The sequence below is a fragment of the Podarcis melisellensis genome (assembly GCF_964234715.1).
Source record: "Podarcis melisellensis genome assembly, chromosome: 5".
NCBI lineage: Eukaryota > Metazoa > Chordata > Lepidosauria > Squamata > Lacertidae > Podarcis > Podarcis melisellensis.
Genome location: NC_138537.1, coordinates 6,051,143 through 6,068,108, shown reverse-complemented (window position 1 = coordinate 6,068,108; position 16,966 = coordinate 6,051,143). Strand labels below are relative to the sequence as shown.

The 16,966-nt window shown below is 43.3% G+C and overlaps 1 protein-coding gene and 1 long non-coding RNA gene across 2 annotated transcripts in view; both read right to left on the bottom strand.

Annotated features, from left to right (window-relative positions):
- The window catches only part of LOC309369812 (cytochrome P450 2C39-like), a 36,320-nt gene that overhangs the window by 1,642 nt on the left and 17,712 nt on the right, over window positions 1-16,966 (bottom strand). Inside the window, exons 6-8 of the mRNA XM_081911152.1 lie at window positions 15,612-15,753; window positions 606-793; window positions 32-173 (exon numbers count right to left, since the gene is read on the bottom strand). Coding sequence (XP_081767278.1) covers window positions 32-173; window positions 606-793; window positions 15,612-15,753 — 472 coding nt within the window. The remainder of the gene's footprint in view (window positions 1-31; window positions 174-605; window positions 794-15,611; window positions 15,754-16,966) is intronic.
- On the bottom strand, window positions 800-3,371 carry LOC309370023. Its single transcript, XR_014168363.1, has 3 exons — window positions 3,265-3,371; window positions 2,567-2,672; window positions 800-2,100 (listed from the first exon to the last, which is right to left on the bottom strand). It is a non-coding gene; the product is annotated as an uncharacterized lncRNA (long non-coding RNA).

Sequence of the window (16,966 nt, the reverse complement as noted above, 5' to 3'; positions counted from 1 at the left end):
ACCACAACTCAGCTTGGACTTTTGCATTCACCTGCACCAAATGGCAGATATTCTTCTCTGTCCACAAATTGTCCATTCTTGTCCAAGAAATGATTCGGGTTGAACTCTGCAGGAGTCTCCCATCGTGTTGGATCAAGAAGAACAGAGCGCAGATCAAAAAGAACGGCAGTCCCCTGCAAATAAGAAGGAAATAACTGGGAATGCATTCGGATCAACACATTCCAGGATTCTCCCAGGACAAATCTTTGCAGAGTTCAAACTGAATTGAAACTCAGGGTTTTGGGGGGACAGGTGGGTATTTAACAGTGACCATATTCATCCTCAACTTTTTTCTATTTAAAAAAAATATTTCTATACAAGCAGAAACACAGCAGGGCCTCCCCCAACACCTGTTTCAAAAAGGCCTCGCTGAGACCTTTGGCCACTGCATGCTCCTCTGAGGTGCCACATGGCCTCAGGAATAGCACTAGTGAAACAGGTCTGTAGGTGGAACTCCTGTTTTAGACTACACAGGAAGTTCCTGCATGGCAGGGGGCATCTCTGAATATGCAACCTACTCTTAGACTCTTGGGATACAGGCGTGCAGTTGTATCACTCTTCTTTACCTTGGGAAAGAGAAAACCACGCATCTTCACATCCTTTGTACATTGCCTAGGAACCCCCATAAATAAGGCGTATTTAAAGCGCTGCATTTCATGAATCACAGCATTGGTGTAGGGCAGTTTCTTCTTATCTTGATAGCAGATTGTGTGAGAAGAACCTAAAACATCTTCTATCTCCTTGTGGACTTTATCTGAAGAAAATTACGGAAACAAAAGTTTTATTTTGAATATATAAACTTCATTCTCCCCCCAGTACTTGGCATGGACAGTGTTAAAGGGCTAGAGCGGTAGCCAGAAGATCAAATGGAAAAAAGATAATCCGTTTGTTTTGTTTAAAGGGAACTGCATAACAAGGAAGATTAGGAGCCTCACCAATTGTTGGGGTGGATCTACACACAGGGCGGGACTGGGACCACTATAAATAATTCAGTAATTAAATCGTTATAACAAAAGAAAGAAAAAGCTATGTAAAAATTGCATAGAAATTTCTTTTAGTCTCTGGTGCCACCTGGTGTTGCATATTTATAATGCATTCAAAACTTTTCTGTCTAATGTAGCTGAGTTCTTGGCAGTGGCATAGGAAGGGAGAGGGGGCGCACCACTCCGGGTACCATCCTGAAGGGGGCGATATTTGGCACGGGGCCCCTCACCCCCGTGACTCCCAAGCCAACGCTGACACAAGCGGTACAGTATCGGCAAGCACCGTCCCCCTGCCTGCCTCCCCAGCTCTTTGCAAGGCGGGTCAGGTCCTGCTCTCCCTTCCCGTCTATGTCCCGTCCTTAAAGGCTCCTGCGGGGGTGTAGCTGCAGCTTCCACCACCACCACCACCATCACGTCCAGAGCGTCTTTGCAGGGCTTGCCTGAGCATATTGCTTTTTGTTTCCACACAGCCCTCATTTAAAAGCCTGCCGCGCGCAGTCCAAAGTCTTTGCTGCTTTTGTTGGGGGATTCAATGAGCTGTAAATTATCCATGTGAGTTTTACTTGGCAAACGGGGGGGGGGACCCCGGGAGTTACTTCTTCTTTTGACTTTGCGCTCCAGTACTCAAGGGGTGGTGGTGGAAATGAATAGCTGAGAGGAGAATCACATTGTTCTGTTCTTTGTGTTTTTTAACCCTGGGAGGAGTGCGGTTTGCCACCCAATTTTGTTTTGCTTTTTTCCATCTGGAAGGGTGTCCCAATGATTTCCTGCGTTTACTCCCAAGTAAGCAAACTTTGGATACAACCCAGTAAGTTTTGCTAATAGGAGAGGAAAATACATATTCCCCCACAATGCAGTTTTAGCTGTTTCTGTTGTGTCTCTAGGCTCATCCTCTTCTGCTGTCTTCTTCTGCTTATTTTTTTAAGCACCAACCACTTGTCTTCTGAACACGCTGCACTCCCTTCATCACTGAGTTGCCCTTTTGAGTTAATTCTCTAGTCCTGTGATGGCATGTGTGCATGTGACAAGAAGAGCATTGTACATGTTTCCATGCTACATTCACACATTATGCTTCCTGCTGTTTTGTTCATGCATGTCTTTCAAACTAAGATTGAATGGCACTTTTTTCCATTGCCAGATGAGAACGACACTTTTCAGAAAGCTTTTCACTGTGACTCCAGTAACCCTTTATGGGCAGTGGATTTGTCCCCTATTGGATCTGATGTGATATTATTGATTGCTGAGAGAGAGAGAGAAGACGGAGGTCCAGGACTCCTGTCCATACCCCCCTAGATACACACAAATTGTTTTAAAGCCAGTAGCACAAGTTCAACATGATTGCTGAGAGAGACAGAAGATGGTGGTCCAGGGCTCCTGTCCATCGCTCTGAGCATGAGCATGATTAAAATCATTTTAAAGCCAGTAGCACATGTGAAAAGGTTCTAGGCGTCCTGGGCCACAAGTTCAACATGAGTCGTGAAGCTCTAAAGTCTGGCGCCCGTTAGCGACCAATTTCTCCAACCAAATAGAGAAGATTGGATAACCGTGAGTAAAAAAGGATTTTAATTTGGACTATTAATTGATTTGAAACAGATTCAAATTACGGAGGTCAATCCCTTTCTGCTGAAGTAAAAGTCAAAGCAGTTAAGGCTGACCGAAGCTGCAACTTTAAAAGACTTGTTAAAACTTCCAAGGAATCATTTTAAGCCCCTCTTTCTGCAGGGGGAAGGGGGGAGAATTTGAATGGATTGAGACCCTGCATGGGATACATTTGGCAGTGGAATAGACTCTTGCTTTTTGGAAGCGGACCACCCAGCGGGGAGTGGATACATTCAACTTTCATTTTCCTCTTAAGGGATTACAAGGTAACTGCTGCTGTCTGCGCTTGCTGTAATAGTACACAGTGTTTCTCTTACCCTCCTTGAATTGGATATTAGTGCCCAATTTAATTTTGGTTGGTTTCTAAAAGAATAAGAAGAGTAAAAAGAATAAGACTTTGAAAGGAGGAGCTGCTGAGTTGTCTGCTGCTGCCTGTGTACTAAAAAACTTGTTGACTGACTGTGACTGTGACCTTGATACTTTGGAATAGTTATGGCTTGTGCTGCGGATAATCCTGGGGAAAGTAAGATTGAAGATAGAAGAGGCTCCAAAGCACCAACTTTTGAAGAGGCGGTGATGCAAATGCTAACAGAAATAAGAACAGATGTCAGAGGAACCCAGCAGAATGTACAGGAGCTTAAACAAGAATTTGTAGATTTGAAAAAAGGTATTCAAGAGGTCAAGGAAGAGGTTGCCGGTCACGAAACAAGATTGAAGGAATTGGAAACAGTGAGAGTGCCTGATGTGGAGGAATGGGAAAATCAACTGAGAGTGAGAGGTGCCCCTCAATTGGAACAAGCTAATCTTAAGGATTGGCTAATTGAGGAATTTGCAGCGTGCTGGGATTTGGAAAAAGACAAGCTAAATTCTTGGATTGAAAGGGCCTATAGGTTTGGGCCTAAGAAAGACTCAAAAATTGTACATGACTGTGTAGTGGTTTTCAAGATAAAGAAACAGAGGGACAATATTTTGAGTCTGCACTATGATAAAAGCCTGAAGAATAAAGACAAGCCAATTCTTTTGTTCAAGGAGATTCCAAAACATTATTTGAACTTAAGGCATAATTCCACAGATTTGGCTGGAACTCTGAGAAGGAAGAACATTTTCTTCAGGTGGGAGTTTCCAGAGGGCCTCTTCGTGAAATTTCAAAGAAGGAAACAAAGAATTAGGACCGTCAAAGAAAAAACAAGGTTTCTGGGGGGAAACTTTAAGGACCTCAGATTGGAAAGCTCACAGGCACCAGGGGCAGGAGCAGGAGCTCCCTAATAGTACAAAATGGCACTGAGAATTTACTCCTGGAATGTTAATGGTTTGAACTCACGTCCAAAAATAAACCAAGTTTATCATGTGTTAGCAAAACAGAAATTGGACATAATTTGTCTGCAAGAAACTCATGTTACTAGACTGCATAGAAAAGTCCTTCAGAATAAGAGACTTGGTCAGGAATTTATTTCATCTGACAAAGTGAAGAAAAGACGAGTGGTTTTCTATGTAAAAGAAAAATGGAATCCTAAAATGATGCTTAAAGATGAGGAGGGAAGATATATTGCAGTAGAAATTAATGCACGAGGTGAAAAATATCTGTTGTTGGGAATTTATGCACCAAATGATGGCAAAGCAGAATTTTTTAAGAACCTGGAAACAAGACCTCTGGACTATCTGGATTACAAATTGGTTCTGATGGGGGACCTGAATGGAGTGGCTTCAACACTTATGGATAGAACAAAGAGTCAGAACGTAATGAATGCTGGCAGATTACCAAAGGCTTTTTTTTTAAATGGTGGATAACTTTGATCTGTCAGACATATGGAGAGTGAGAAAAGACTTCACATTCTCGTCATTTTCACGAAGTGATTATTTATGGATATCCAGAGACTTTGTTCATTTTCACGAAGTGATTATTTATGGATATCCAGAGACTTTGTTCCCAGAGTAAGTAAAACTGAAATATATCCAAAGACTTGCTCTGATCATAATGCAGTGTTTATGGAAATGAAAATATTTCTTCAGGGATCCTACAGATGGAGAATGAATGGTGATTTGTTGAGGAATGAACAGATGATTGGGAAGGCCCAAATGATTATAAAGGATTACTTTGAGACAAATATGAATTCTGAGGTGGAAACAAGAGTCGTTTGGGATGCAAGTGGTGATGAGAGGATTCCTCATACAACAAAATTTGATTAAGAAAAAGATACAGAAGGAGAAAAAAGATAATATCCTGTCTCAATTAAAAGATAAAGAGAAGAATTTGAGATCCAACCTCAAGAATCAGCAGGTCCAAAAGGAAATTAAAGCTTTACAGATTCAATACTCTCAGATTATAAACCAGGAAATAGAATGGAAAATAAGGATGATGAGACAAAGGAATTTTGAATCTGCAAATAAATGTGGAAAATTGCTTGCTTGGCAGATAAAAAAGAGACAGAAACAAAGTACAATCACTAATATTGTATCAGAGGGAAAGTCTGTGGAGAACCCTGCAGAGATAAGAAGACATTTTCAGAAATATTATAAACAGCTGTACAAAAATGGAAAAGACGATAAAGAAAAAATTAAGCAATTTATAAAAGTAAATGGACTGCAAAAAAATTACAAGGCAAGAGGTTGAGAAGGCAATAAATCAGATGCAGCTTGGCAAAGCCCCAGGCCCAGATGGTTTGTCAGCAAAGTATTATAAGACTTTGAAAGACTGGCTTCTTTAGCCGCTGATGGACGTAAGCTGATGACAAGTTCAACATGAGTCAACAGTATGATGCAACAGCAAAAAAGGCCAATGTTATTCTAGGCTGCATCAGCAGAAGTGTTGTTGTTGTTGTTGCTGCTGCTGTTGCTGTTAATTGAATTTATATACCGCCCTATACTTGGGTGTCTCAGGGTAGTTCACGGAATAAGAAGTATAGGGAAGTCATAGTCCTACTCTCTTCTGCCTAGATCAGACCACACTTGGAGTCCTCTGTCCAGTTTTGGGCACCCCAGTTTAAAAAGGAAATTTACACATTGGAACGTGTGCAGAGGAAGGCAACCAAGATGAAGGGTCTAGAAACCAAGCCTTATAAGGAACAGTTGAGGGAGCTGGGTAAGTTTAGCCTAGAAGAGAGGAGAGATGATAGCCATCTTCAAATACAGTGGAACCTCGGGTTACAGATGCTTCAGGTTACAGACACTTCAGGTTACAGATTCTGCTAACCCAGAAATAGTACCTCAGGTTAAGAACTTTGCTTCAGGATGTGAACAGAAATTGGGTGGTGGTGGCAACACAGCAGCAGCTGGAGACCCCATTAGCTAAAGTGGTACCTCAGGTTAAGAACTGTTTCAGGTTAAGAAGAGACCTCCAGAACGAATTAAGTTCTTAACCCAAGGTACCACTGTACTTTAAGGGCCATCACATGGAAGATGGAGCAAGCTTGTTTTCTCCTGCTCCGGAGGGTAGGACTCGAACCCATGGTTTCAAGTTACAAGAAAAGAGATTCCACTAAACATCAGGAAGAACTTCCTGACAGCAAGAGATGTTAGACAGTGGAACAGTCTTCCTCAGGAGTTGGTGGGCTCTCCTTCCTTGGAGGTTTTTGAGCAGAGGCTGGATGTCCATCTGTCATGGATGCTTTAGTTGAGATTCTTGCATTGCAGGGGGTTGGAGTAGATGACCCTACGGTCTAGTCTGTGGCTGAGGCGACTTCCGGTGGAGCGCGTCTTCCGGGCGAGAAGGGATTCAGCAGAGAGCGTGATCCCCGTCCGATAAAGGGGGGGGAAGGGGGTGCAGAAGGGCGAAAGCACCCCAGAAACACTTCCAGAGGGTGTCTGGAGGTACAAGGGGCCAGCAGAGACCGGACACCGCTCACTTCGCTGTCAGGTAACCCCTAAAAGGTGAAGAGTACAGCGACGCTGAGCAGCAGGTCCTGGGCAGCCATTTCCTCCCCCCCATATCGGTCAGCCCAGTCCTCGCAGAAGACTAGCGCTCCGCTTCCAAGTTTAGGAAACCGGGGAGTGAACCAAGCTCGAAGGAGCAGTAATAATGGAATAGAGAAACCCGGTAAAAAAATAGAAAAGTTTATCTGCAGTTCAGCCTTTATCAGGAATCAGCGAAAGCGCAGAGAAACTCCAGAGCGAGGAAAACAGAAAGTTACCTCTAGTGTCTACTTTGTTCCCCTGAAAGACTATCCTACTAAAATATCAGATATACCTCCAAGTAGAGGCACATAAAACAGGGGACAGAAGGTGAAGTTATTAAATTGGAACCATCTGATAGAGCGAAAGGGACGCCGAAGAACGCTCCCCCACACTGCGCTGCCTTCAGTGAAAAAGCGGAAGAGAAGAGAAGAGAAGTGCCGACGCCATTAACTGAATAAAAACGCGGCAGTGAAAACAGCAAAAAGACTATTCGTTACAACAGCTCGGACTAACCTGGTCTAAAATTTGTGGCTGTGTTCTCATCCATTTGTTGATGCCCAGGCAAGGGCTACACTGGACAGTGATCTGTAAACTTTGATGACTGTTTGGCGACCGAAAGCAATCCTTAACTCTGAGCTACGGGGTCCTTTGACTTGTCTGCGTAGAGAGCTGAACAATGACAGAGAGAGCCATCTAGTGGACAGAGTGACTACTACGATTGGGATTTTGTTTTGCTTTTTGTTTTCTACTCTTTTTCTCTCTTTTTCCTTTACCTCCATTGTCCCATACCCTCTTCCCCTGCTTTCTCCCCCCCCCTCCCCCTCTCTCCTTTCTCCCTCCCTCTCTCCAGTTTGGTCCAGGAAGGGGCTATGAAGTGGTAAATTCCCACCCCCTCCCTGCAAAAAAAGGAAACCTTTCAGAATACTTTTTGAACTGATTGAGAATATACTCCCCATTGTCTCTACACGAACTTCTGAACTTCTGAACTCTAAGACTCTTTCATTTCTATGGTTTTCTGACATCTTTAAAGTTGCAAGACGCTGAAAAGAAGTAAGTGGACCATCGGGTATAACCTAAGGACTGCTAATGACTGTGCGCCGGGTTTGAATCAAGGTCAAACTAGAATCAACTAGTAACTGTTAGCAACTAAACACTCTGTTTTACTGAGTATTGGGCACTGGGCTTCTCAGAAAAAAGAATGTCAAACACTGGGAAAAGACCTGAAGGGGGAACACCAGTGGAAAGAAAGGGATCTAAACAAGAGGGGGACTTTAGAGCAGAGATTCTCAGAATGTTTGCGGAGATAAAACAGAGTGAGAAAAATGTGGAGCATAAACTAGAACAAGTAGAACATAGACTTGGGGAAGTGGATAAGAAGTTAGATGCAACAGTAAATGAATTGAAGAGTCAATTGAAAGAGGTATTTAGGAGGACGCAGGCAGTGGAGGAAGGTCTGAAAAAGACAAGAACGGAAATGAGGGATGTAAAACGTGAGGAAGATAAGATAAAAGCTGAGATACAGGAGCTGAGCAAAAGCCAAGAGGATATGAAGGACTGGATTGCTTTAAATGAATTGAGACAGAGGGAGGCTAATCTTAGATTGAGAGCCGTACCCGAGGTTCAAGGCGAAAACATAAAAGAGAAATTAATAACAGAACTAGCCATATGGTTAGAGATCCCAATAGAAGAGGTTGAGAAGACAATCCAATCGGCTTTCAGACTGAAAGTCAAATCAGCAAGGAACAAAAAATTTGTAGGAGACTGTCTAGTTACATTCAAAGAAAGGGAAATGAGGAACAGGATCCTCCAAAAAAACAGAAAAGATTAAATATTGGGGGAAATTACATAATAATTTTTAAAGACATTCCAGTCCGGCTCCTAAAACGTAGGGACCCCTACAAAGAATTGGTACAGATACTGAAAAGAAATAACATTGAATTTAAGTGGGAGTTCCCTGAAGGAATTTCCTTCACATACAGGAGCAAGAGGCAAAAATTAACAAATCCAGAAGAAACAGGCAAATTCTTAAGGAAATACAAAGAACTAAAACCACAAAAAGAAGAAGATAAAGGAGGAGAGACGGAGGGAGGGGAAAACCCGGAGGAGGGGGGTCGGGGGAGGAGGAGGGGGTAACAGAGGGAGGAGTTTAAAGGAAACCCATAGCAGTCTTCTATCTTCTCTTTAGCTAAGCAACATGGCGCTAAAAGTTTACAGCTGGAATGTTAATGGGATGAACAGCAGGGGTAGGAGGAATAAAATTGAGCATATTCTAAAGAAAGAAGGCCTAGATATTATTTGCCTGCAGGAGACGCACATAGCGAGAAAGCACAAAAGAGTTCTGACTAACCAAAGACTGGGTAATGAATTTGTATCGTCAGATCAGAGTAAGAAAAGGGGGGTGGTCATCTATATTAATAAACAAATCGAAGCGAAACATCTATTCAAAGATGAAGAAGGAAGGATATCAGCAGTTCAAATTAATTGGCAAGGGGAAAAGATAATAGTAGTGGGGATATATGCGCCGAATGTCAACAAGTCAGAGTTTTTTAGGAGGCTAGAGGGAAAGTTATCCGATTATGCTGACCAGAAAATTATATTATTGGGAGATATGAACGGCGTGGTGTCGTTAGAGCTGGATAGGCTAAGGGACACGAAAGGCACAGAAGGAAAACTACCCAGAACCTTCTTCTCTTTGGTACAAAATTGTAATCTAGTGGATATTTGGAGATTTAAATACCCCCTGGAAAAACAACACACTTTTCACTCAGAACCCAATGATTCTTTCTCAAGATTAGACCAGATATGGATTTCGGCAGAATTAATCCCAAGAGCTGCAAGGGTAGGGATCCAGGCTAAAACAATTTCCGACCATAACCCAATAAAAATGGAACTGAAAGGACTAGAAAGAAGGATAAATAGATGGAAAATGAGAGATTATTTATTGGACGACCAAGAGATAGTAGAGAAAGCCCAAAACAGGTTAAAGGAATATTTTGAAGACAATCTAGGTAAAGGTACAAAACCAAAGGTGGTGTGGGATGCAGGCAAGGCGGTGATGCGGGGCTTCTTTATCCAACATAATGTAATTAAGAACAATATGAGAGAAAGAGGGGAAAAAGAAATTTTACAACAAATATTAGAGAATGAACAGAAACTAACTAAAAATCCCCAAAATAAGAAAATAAAAGAGAACATTAAAGTCTTACAATCCCAGTACGCGATGTTGATAAATAGAGAGTTAGAATGGAAAGTTAAAAAATTAAGACAAAGGAACTTCGAGTACGCTAATAAATCAGGGAAGTTATTAGCCTGGCAATTAAAAAAAAGGAAGGAGCAGAATACAATAAATAAAATTGAAGTGGAAGGAGAAGAGATAAGCAAGCCCAAAGAAATAAGGAAGGCCTTTTTGGACTTTTACAGAGGACTCTTCAAAAACACAGAAAGGAATAACATGAGAAAAATAGAGAGATATTTAAAAGCTAAGAACATCAATAAGATCTCCTCAGTAGAAAAAGAGAAGTTAAACACTCTAATTGAGATAGAAGAAATCAAAGCAACAATAAAGAATTTAAGAAATGGGAAAGCTCCAGGCCCAGATGGGTTTACTGGTAGATATTATAAGGAGATGGAACCAGCTCTACTGACCCCATTGCAAGAAGTAATGAATAACATCCTCAAAGAAAGAGAACTACCAGAGACGTGGAAGGAGGCATTGGTCACATTAATTCCCAAACAAGACTCGGATTTACAGCAGATCAAAAACTATAGACCAATTTCCCTGCTAAATATAGACTACAAGATCTTTGCGGGAATCCTAGCAGAGATTAAAAGAAATTCTGATAGAAAGTATACACAAAGACCAAGGCGGCTTTTTGCCGGGCAGGCAAATGAAAGACAACACAAGAAATATAATAAACATCATAGAATACTTATCAGACAGGTGCGATAAACAAGGTGTGTTGTTATTCGTGGACGCCGAAAAAGCGTTCGATAATGTAAATTGGGATTTCCTGCTGAAACAATTGGAACATATGGAGGTGGGCACCGAATTTTATAATGGGATAAGAGCTATCTACACAGAACAGAAGGCAAGACTCATAATAAACAATGTAGAGACTGAAGAAATAACAGTAACTAAAGGAACAAGACAGGGATGCCCACTGTCCCCTTTACTGTTTGTAATGGTGTTAGAGGTCTTACTTAATTCTATAAGAGACAACAAAAAAATAAAAGGAGTAAGGGTAGGTCAGAACGAATATAAAATCAAAGCTTTCGTGGACGACCTGGTGGTAACAATGGAGGATCCATTAGACTCAATAAAAGAGGCACTCGAAGAATTCAACCAATTTGGTAAAATATCCGGCTTTAAACTTAACAAAAGGAAAACAAAAATGATAGTTAAGAACATGTACAAGGACAAAGTTGAAGAATTACAAAGAGAAACGGAACTAGAGGTGACCAAGAAGGTGAAATACCTAGGAGTATGGGTAACGCCAAAAAATATAGATTTATTTAAAAACAACTATGAAACAGTATGGAAAGGAATCAAAAAAGACATAGAAACGTGGGGCAGGCTCAGATTGTCATTTTGGGGTAGAATAGCCACAATCAAAATGTCCGTACTTCCAAGAATATTATTTCTTTTCCAAAACATCCCCGTGATTAAAGGTACTAGGATATTCAAAGTCTGGCATAGGGAGATCTCAAAATTTATCTGGCAGGGGAAGAAACCCAGAATAAAATTTAAATTGTTGACAGATGTGAAGGAAAGGGGAGGCTTCGCCCTGCCAGATTTGAAACTATACTATGAGGCATCATGCCTATGCTGGGTAAAGACATGGATTAATCTGGAGGATAGAGAAGTGCTGGACTTAGAAGGTCATGACAACCGATTCGGGTGGCACGCCTACCTGTGGCATGGGCGGAAGAGATCGCATAAGGAATTTGGAAACCACATATTCAGGGGCCCACTGATTGAGGTATGGGAAAGGTACAAAGACGTGCTAGAACCTAAAACACCCCACTGGCTGTCACCATTAGAAGTTATGTCCATTAAAAAGACCAATATGAGGGCTAACTGGGCCACATACGAACAACTGTTAATGAAAGAGGAAGGAAAGTGGAAAATGAGGCCGTATGAGCAGGTCAAAGACCAAGTTTATGATTGGCTCCATTACTTCCAGACAAATGATATGTTTAGGAAAGATTTCAAAGACAAAGGATACGTTGACAAAAACTCTAGATTCCAAACTGAGATCCTGGAAAATAATACAAAAACTTTGTCTAAAATGTACAATCAGTTACTGGACTGGAACCTAATTGACGAGGAAGTTAAGTCGGTAATGACACACTGGGCCAAAGATTTTGGCCGTAACATCTATTTTGAAGAGTGGGAAAAACTATGGAAACAACATCTTAAGTTTACGGCTTGTGTGTCACTTAAGGAAAATTTAATGAAAATGTTTTACCGCTGGTATATGACTCCCATCAAATTAGCCAGAATGTACGGATCCTGTAACAAATGCTGGAAGTGTAAGGAAAGAGAGGGGACATTCTACCATATGTGGTGGGAATGCCAAAAGGTTAAAGGGTTTTGGGAGAGTGTGTATAATGAAATAAAGAAAATCTTAAGCTATACTTTTGTTAAAAAACCCGAGGCATTCCTGCTGGGATTGGTAGGAAAGGAGATAAAAAGGAAAGATTATAAGCTGTTCCAGTACGCAACAACGGCAGCAAGGGTCCTGTTAGCCCAAAACTGGAAATTAGAGGGTTTGCCGACAATAGAGGAATGGAGATCAAAACTACTAGACTACGTGGAGATGGATAAGATGACAGGGAAAATCAGATATATAAAAGACCAGAGGTTTATAAAAGATTGGGAAAGTTTTACGGAATATCTGGAAAATCTAAGCGATGGTCAGATAACACTAGTGGGTTTTAAGGGAGCTCTGTAAGAAGCAAAGGGTACTGTCTAAAGGAAAACAGAGGAACCAGAATGATCAACGGCACTACAAAAGAAGAAATGCAGAATTATTGGCTTTTACTAACACGGATGATTTGTGGAAAGGTTGAAGGAAGTCACTTTGTAAACTATGTAAACATTAAGTGGAATACTATAGTTTTGTTTTGTATTTTGATTTATGCAAATCAATAAAAATTATGTTGAAAAAAAAATAGTCTGTGGCTGAGGCATTGCTTTTGGTAACATAGGGAGCTGCCTCATGCCTAGGGGTGTCCGGCTTTCTTGGGGGTGGTGGCTCTCATTGACAGATTTCAATTTCAATGTTGGTGGGGTTGACAAAAAAAATTGTGCACCAGGTACCTCCTGACCTTGCTACGCCTCTGGTTCTTGGTATGGCAAGAGAATATTCTCTCAACAACCAAAGCATTCAGAGAGAAAGGAAGAAGTAACCCTGAATTTCATGTTGTTGATACATCCGATGGGCGGAGTTTTTTTTGCCAATTTTGACTTTAAGATCTACTACGTTCCTGGAGAGCAGAATGTGAGGGCAGAAGCATTATCCAGGAAGCCGGAGTACATGGAAGATGAAGGGGCCCCCATGGCCAGACAAATGTTCCAGCAGAACAAATGGACCTGTGAGGGAGCACTGGCAGGGGAGGCAGAACTGGTTAGACTCACCAGAGACGATGATTTTGCTCAAGGGAAATTTAGGGAGCTCAAGGAGGGATGGGAGCAGATGAGGGCTTTGAGGAGAAAGGGGGGTTGTTGTTCTACAAAGGGGCACTGTATGTACCGGGAGAACCCTTGCGGGTCAGAGTCCTCAAGCAGTTCCATGACAATCCTACAGCTGGGCACTTTGGGCAACACAAGACCATGTTGTTAGTTACGCGGGATTTCTGGTGGCCCAAGGTAAGGGAGGATGTGCGGGAGTATGTCCGAGGGTGCGACATGTGTCAAAGAGCAAAGAGGGAAAGGGCGGCCCCAGCTGGGCTGCTGGAGCCCTTACCAACACTGGGGAGACATTGGGAGGTGGTGTCCATAGACTTCATGACGGACCTGCCCATGTCCCAAGCTAAGACAGCAGTCCTGGTGGTGGTGGACCTGCTGACCAAGATGTGCCACCTTGTGGCATGCTCCCATGTGGTGTCAGATGAGGAAACCGCCAAGTTGTTCCAGGACCACATCTTTTGGCTGCATGGGGTCCCTTCTAGGGTAATTTCTGATCGTGGAAGACAGTTCACCTCACATTTCTGGCACAAGTTCATGGGTTTGTTGCAGGTAGAGGTGAGCTTTTCCACAGCCAGACACCCACAGACTAATGGACAGGCGGAAAGAGCAAATGCCATTTTGCAACAGTACTTGCGCTGTTACATTAATTAGCGGCAGAACGATTGGGTGGAGAAGCTAGCACTGGTAGAGTTCACATACAATAATGTTGAACATGTGTCCACAGGGAGGAGTCCCTTTCTTGCCAATTATGGGTGTCATCCCAGGGCCTTTCCAGGGCGGGAGGAGGATGAATTGAGTGTACCAGCTGCAGAACAATTCGCACAAGAGATGGAGGCCATGCACCAACAGCTCAAGATGACTCTGGAAAGAGCCAAGGAAGTGTACAAGAAGGTGGCGGACAAACAGGAGACCGGGGGAGGTTATCCGGGTGGAGGACAAGGTGTGGTTGTCATCTCAGGGGCTGCCCCTGAGGGGGTGTGCAAGAAACTGCAGCCTAGGAGCATGGGTCCCTTTGAGGTGACACAGCAGGTCAAACCAGTAGCGTTCAGGCTGAAGTTGCCGGATAACATGAGGATACATCCGGTGTTTCACAGGTCTTTGCTGTCACCTTACAGGGAGGGGCACAGCTTCCTGGAGAGGGAGCAGAGGGTTCCCACCCCACCAAGCATAGAAGAAAGGGAACTATGTAATGAAGTAACTGAGATACTTGACTCTAGGTGGAACAGACACCAAGTAGAGTACCTAGTTGCCTGGGAGGGGGCTCCCAGTTCAGAAAATGCATGGATCCCAGCAGGGAACGTGACTGAGAAGAGAAGTTCCTCACTCTTTTCCTGCACAAGCCCAAACCCCCGAAGTTGTTTTTTGGGGAAGTGTTTGTACCCACAGAGGACAAGGGGGACTACGAGGGATTCCCAACCTCAGGGGAGGGGAGGGGAATAGGGGACGAAGTTGCCGAGGTCTCTGATGAGGAGGAAACTTCCTGGGATTTCCCGCCAGGATGGTTGGGGGGAGCAGTTTTTTTACTCCACAGAGGAGGAGGACGATTCATTCCTTGGGTTCCCACCCTCTCCTGCCAACGCCAGTGAGTGGGAAACAGCTCTAGACCCCACCGATGGGGCAGGTTTTTTTTAAGGGGGTTGGATGTCAGGGGACTGCCATCGGAACAGGGGAGGGAAGCAGAGGCACCGTTGGGATACAGGGAGCCGCCAAAACTTCAGAGGAGCAGTTCCACATCCAGTAGTGGGGAAAGCCACACCTTCCATGGAGAAGAGAGGGGAGGGGCCAGCCAAGAGAGGAAAGGGCTCGAGGATGCTGCTGAGAGCCCAAGCGCCTCACTTAGCCTGGCTGGCCAGGAGGCACACACGCTACTTCCGTCGCCCAGCTTGCGCAGACGGGTGAAACGCAAGGAGGGGAGGAGGAGGCTTGGGATGCCAAAATTCTTATGTTGGGAAGCTGGAAGGGGCCACCCCTGGATTCTGCAAGTGACTAAGATGGACATGAACTTTTTAGATCTGCACTGTAAATAGTTTGCACAATAAAACCTGTAAAAGACAGGTTGGAGTCCTGCCTGGTTACTCATGAACAACCACCACCAGCAACTGACATTAAATAACTGAAGAAATGTTATAGTTATGGTAAATGAAAATCTAAGCAGGAATTTGCACAGCCGGTGGAAATTGAGGAAAGGATGGGGGAAGTATGTTATTGTTTCTTTTCTCTCGTTCGTTTGCTGTTAACACCTTGAATGGAGAGTGGGAGATAATCAACTTTTAAATTTGTTGCAAATTTGAATTAATTTACCGTCAATTTCCTAATTTTTTTGGAAAATCAATAACAATTAATTGACACAAGAATTACAGTCCACTCTAGAGATCAAAAGAAGCCCTGCACAGGTTTCCCTCTCTCACCTTGGATATCTGGATGACTTGCCAGGAGGAGAAGCGCCCATTTCAGAGAACTGGTGGTGGTGGATGTCCCTGCTACAAAGAGCCCGGAAATATTAAAAGCCATGTTTTCTTCATCATAGGTGGACTCTGGGTCGTTTTTGCTCTGATTTCGAAAATGGGGAATGTGACATGTCATTTACATGCATTACAATCTGTCCATCAGCACTTATTTTATCTTACCCCCCTCCTGCTCCTATTAGGATACCACCAACACATGCTTCATGAGGGGTGAGGTGTCCTCTTACACTGCCTGAGGAGAAATAGGAAGGTGCCACCTCCACTGCCCTGCTGTCACTGCCACCTCCCTTACTTTGGTCACACAGCAGTGCCACAATGGGCTAACAACAACAGTGAGGACATTGGGATCTTGCAAGCGTTTGGTGAAATCTTGCAGGAAGCTGCCACCGCTCCACTTCTCCACTAGTGGCTGGCTAGGATGCCTCCTGTTGGCATTCCACTGCCCAAGGCAGCTGCCTCAGCCTACCTCATGGGTGGGTCGGGCCTGTGCTTCTTAGCTGGTTGTGACAAAAGATCCATGCACACATTCTTGTGTACACAGTGGTGGCTGCTGGTGCTGCATTTGAGAATCTGTGGGTTGGGGTAATAATCCAACACTGGCAGGTGATGAGGGATCCAAAAGAATCTCTCTGGCAGCAGATGTTCAAAATGTGCATTACTTATCACTAAACATATTCAACCATTCTTTAGTCACCATAGAGTATTCAAAGATTGTTCCAAGGAGGCAAGATGAAAAAATATTTTGACATTTCTAGTGTAGGAATAAATGAGGTAGGAGTTTGAAGTCATATTTAGTTTAGGAACATTTTCTTTAGAATTTGTTTGGTCCCCTGCTGATGAAAGTGAAAGTGCATCCTCTTGCTATGCATTGTAATGTGTAATGAAACAGTTGCCACAATCCACTTGGTGAGTTGGCCATTCATACTATTTGGGCATTCTTTGAGAGCCAGTGTGGTGTAGTGGTTAAGAGTGATGGACTCGTAATCTGGGGAACCGGGTTCGCGTCTCCGCTCCTCCACATGCAGCTGCTGGGTGACCTTGGGCTAGTCACACTTCTTTGAAGTCTCTCAGCCTCACTCACCTCACAGAGTGCTTTTTGTGGGAGAGGAAGGGAAAGGAGATTGTTAGCCGCTTTGAGACTCCTCAAAGTGATAAAGCGGGGAGTGATAAAGCGGGATATCAAATCCAAACTCTTCATTCTCACTGTTTGGGCACCACAGGTAACATTTCAGTGGTGAGTATGTTCCCATGAGTTTTACAGGGGTTTTCAAACGTTTTTGCCCACTGCCCTGTTGGAT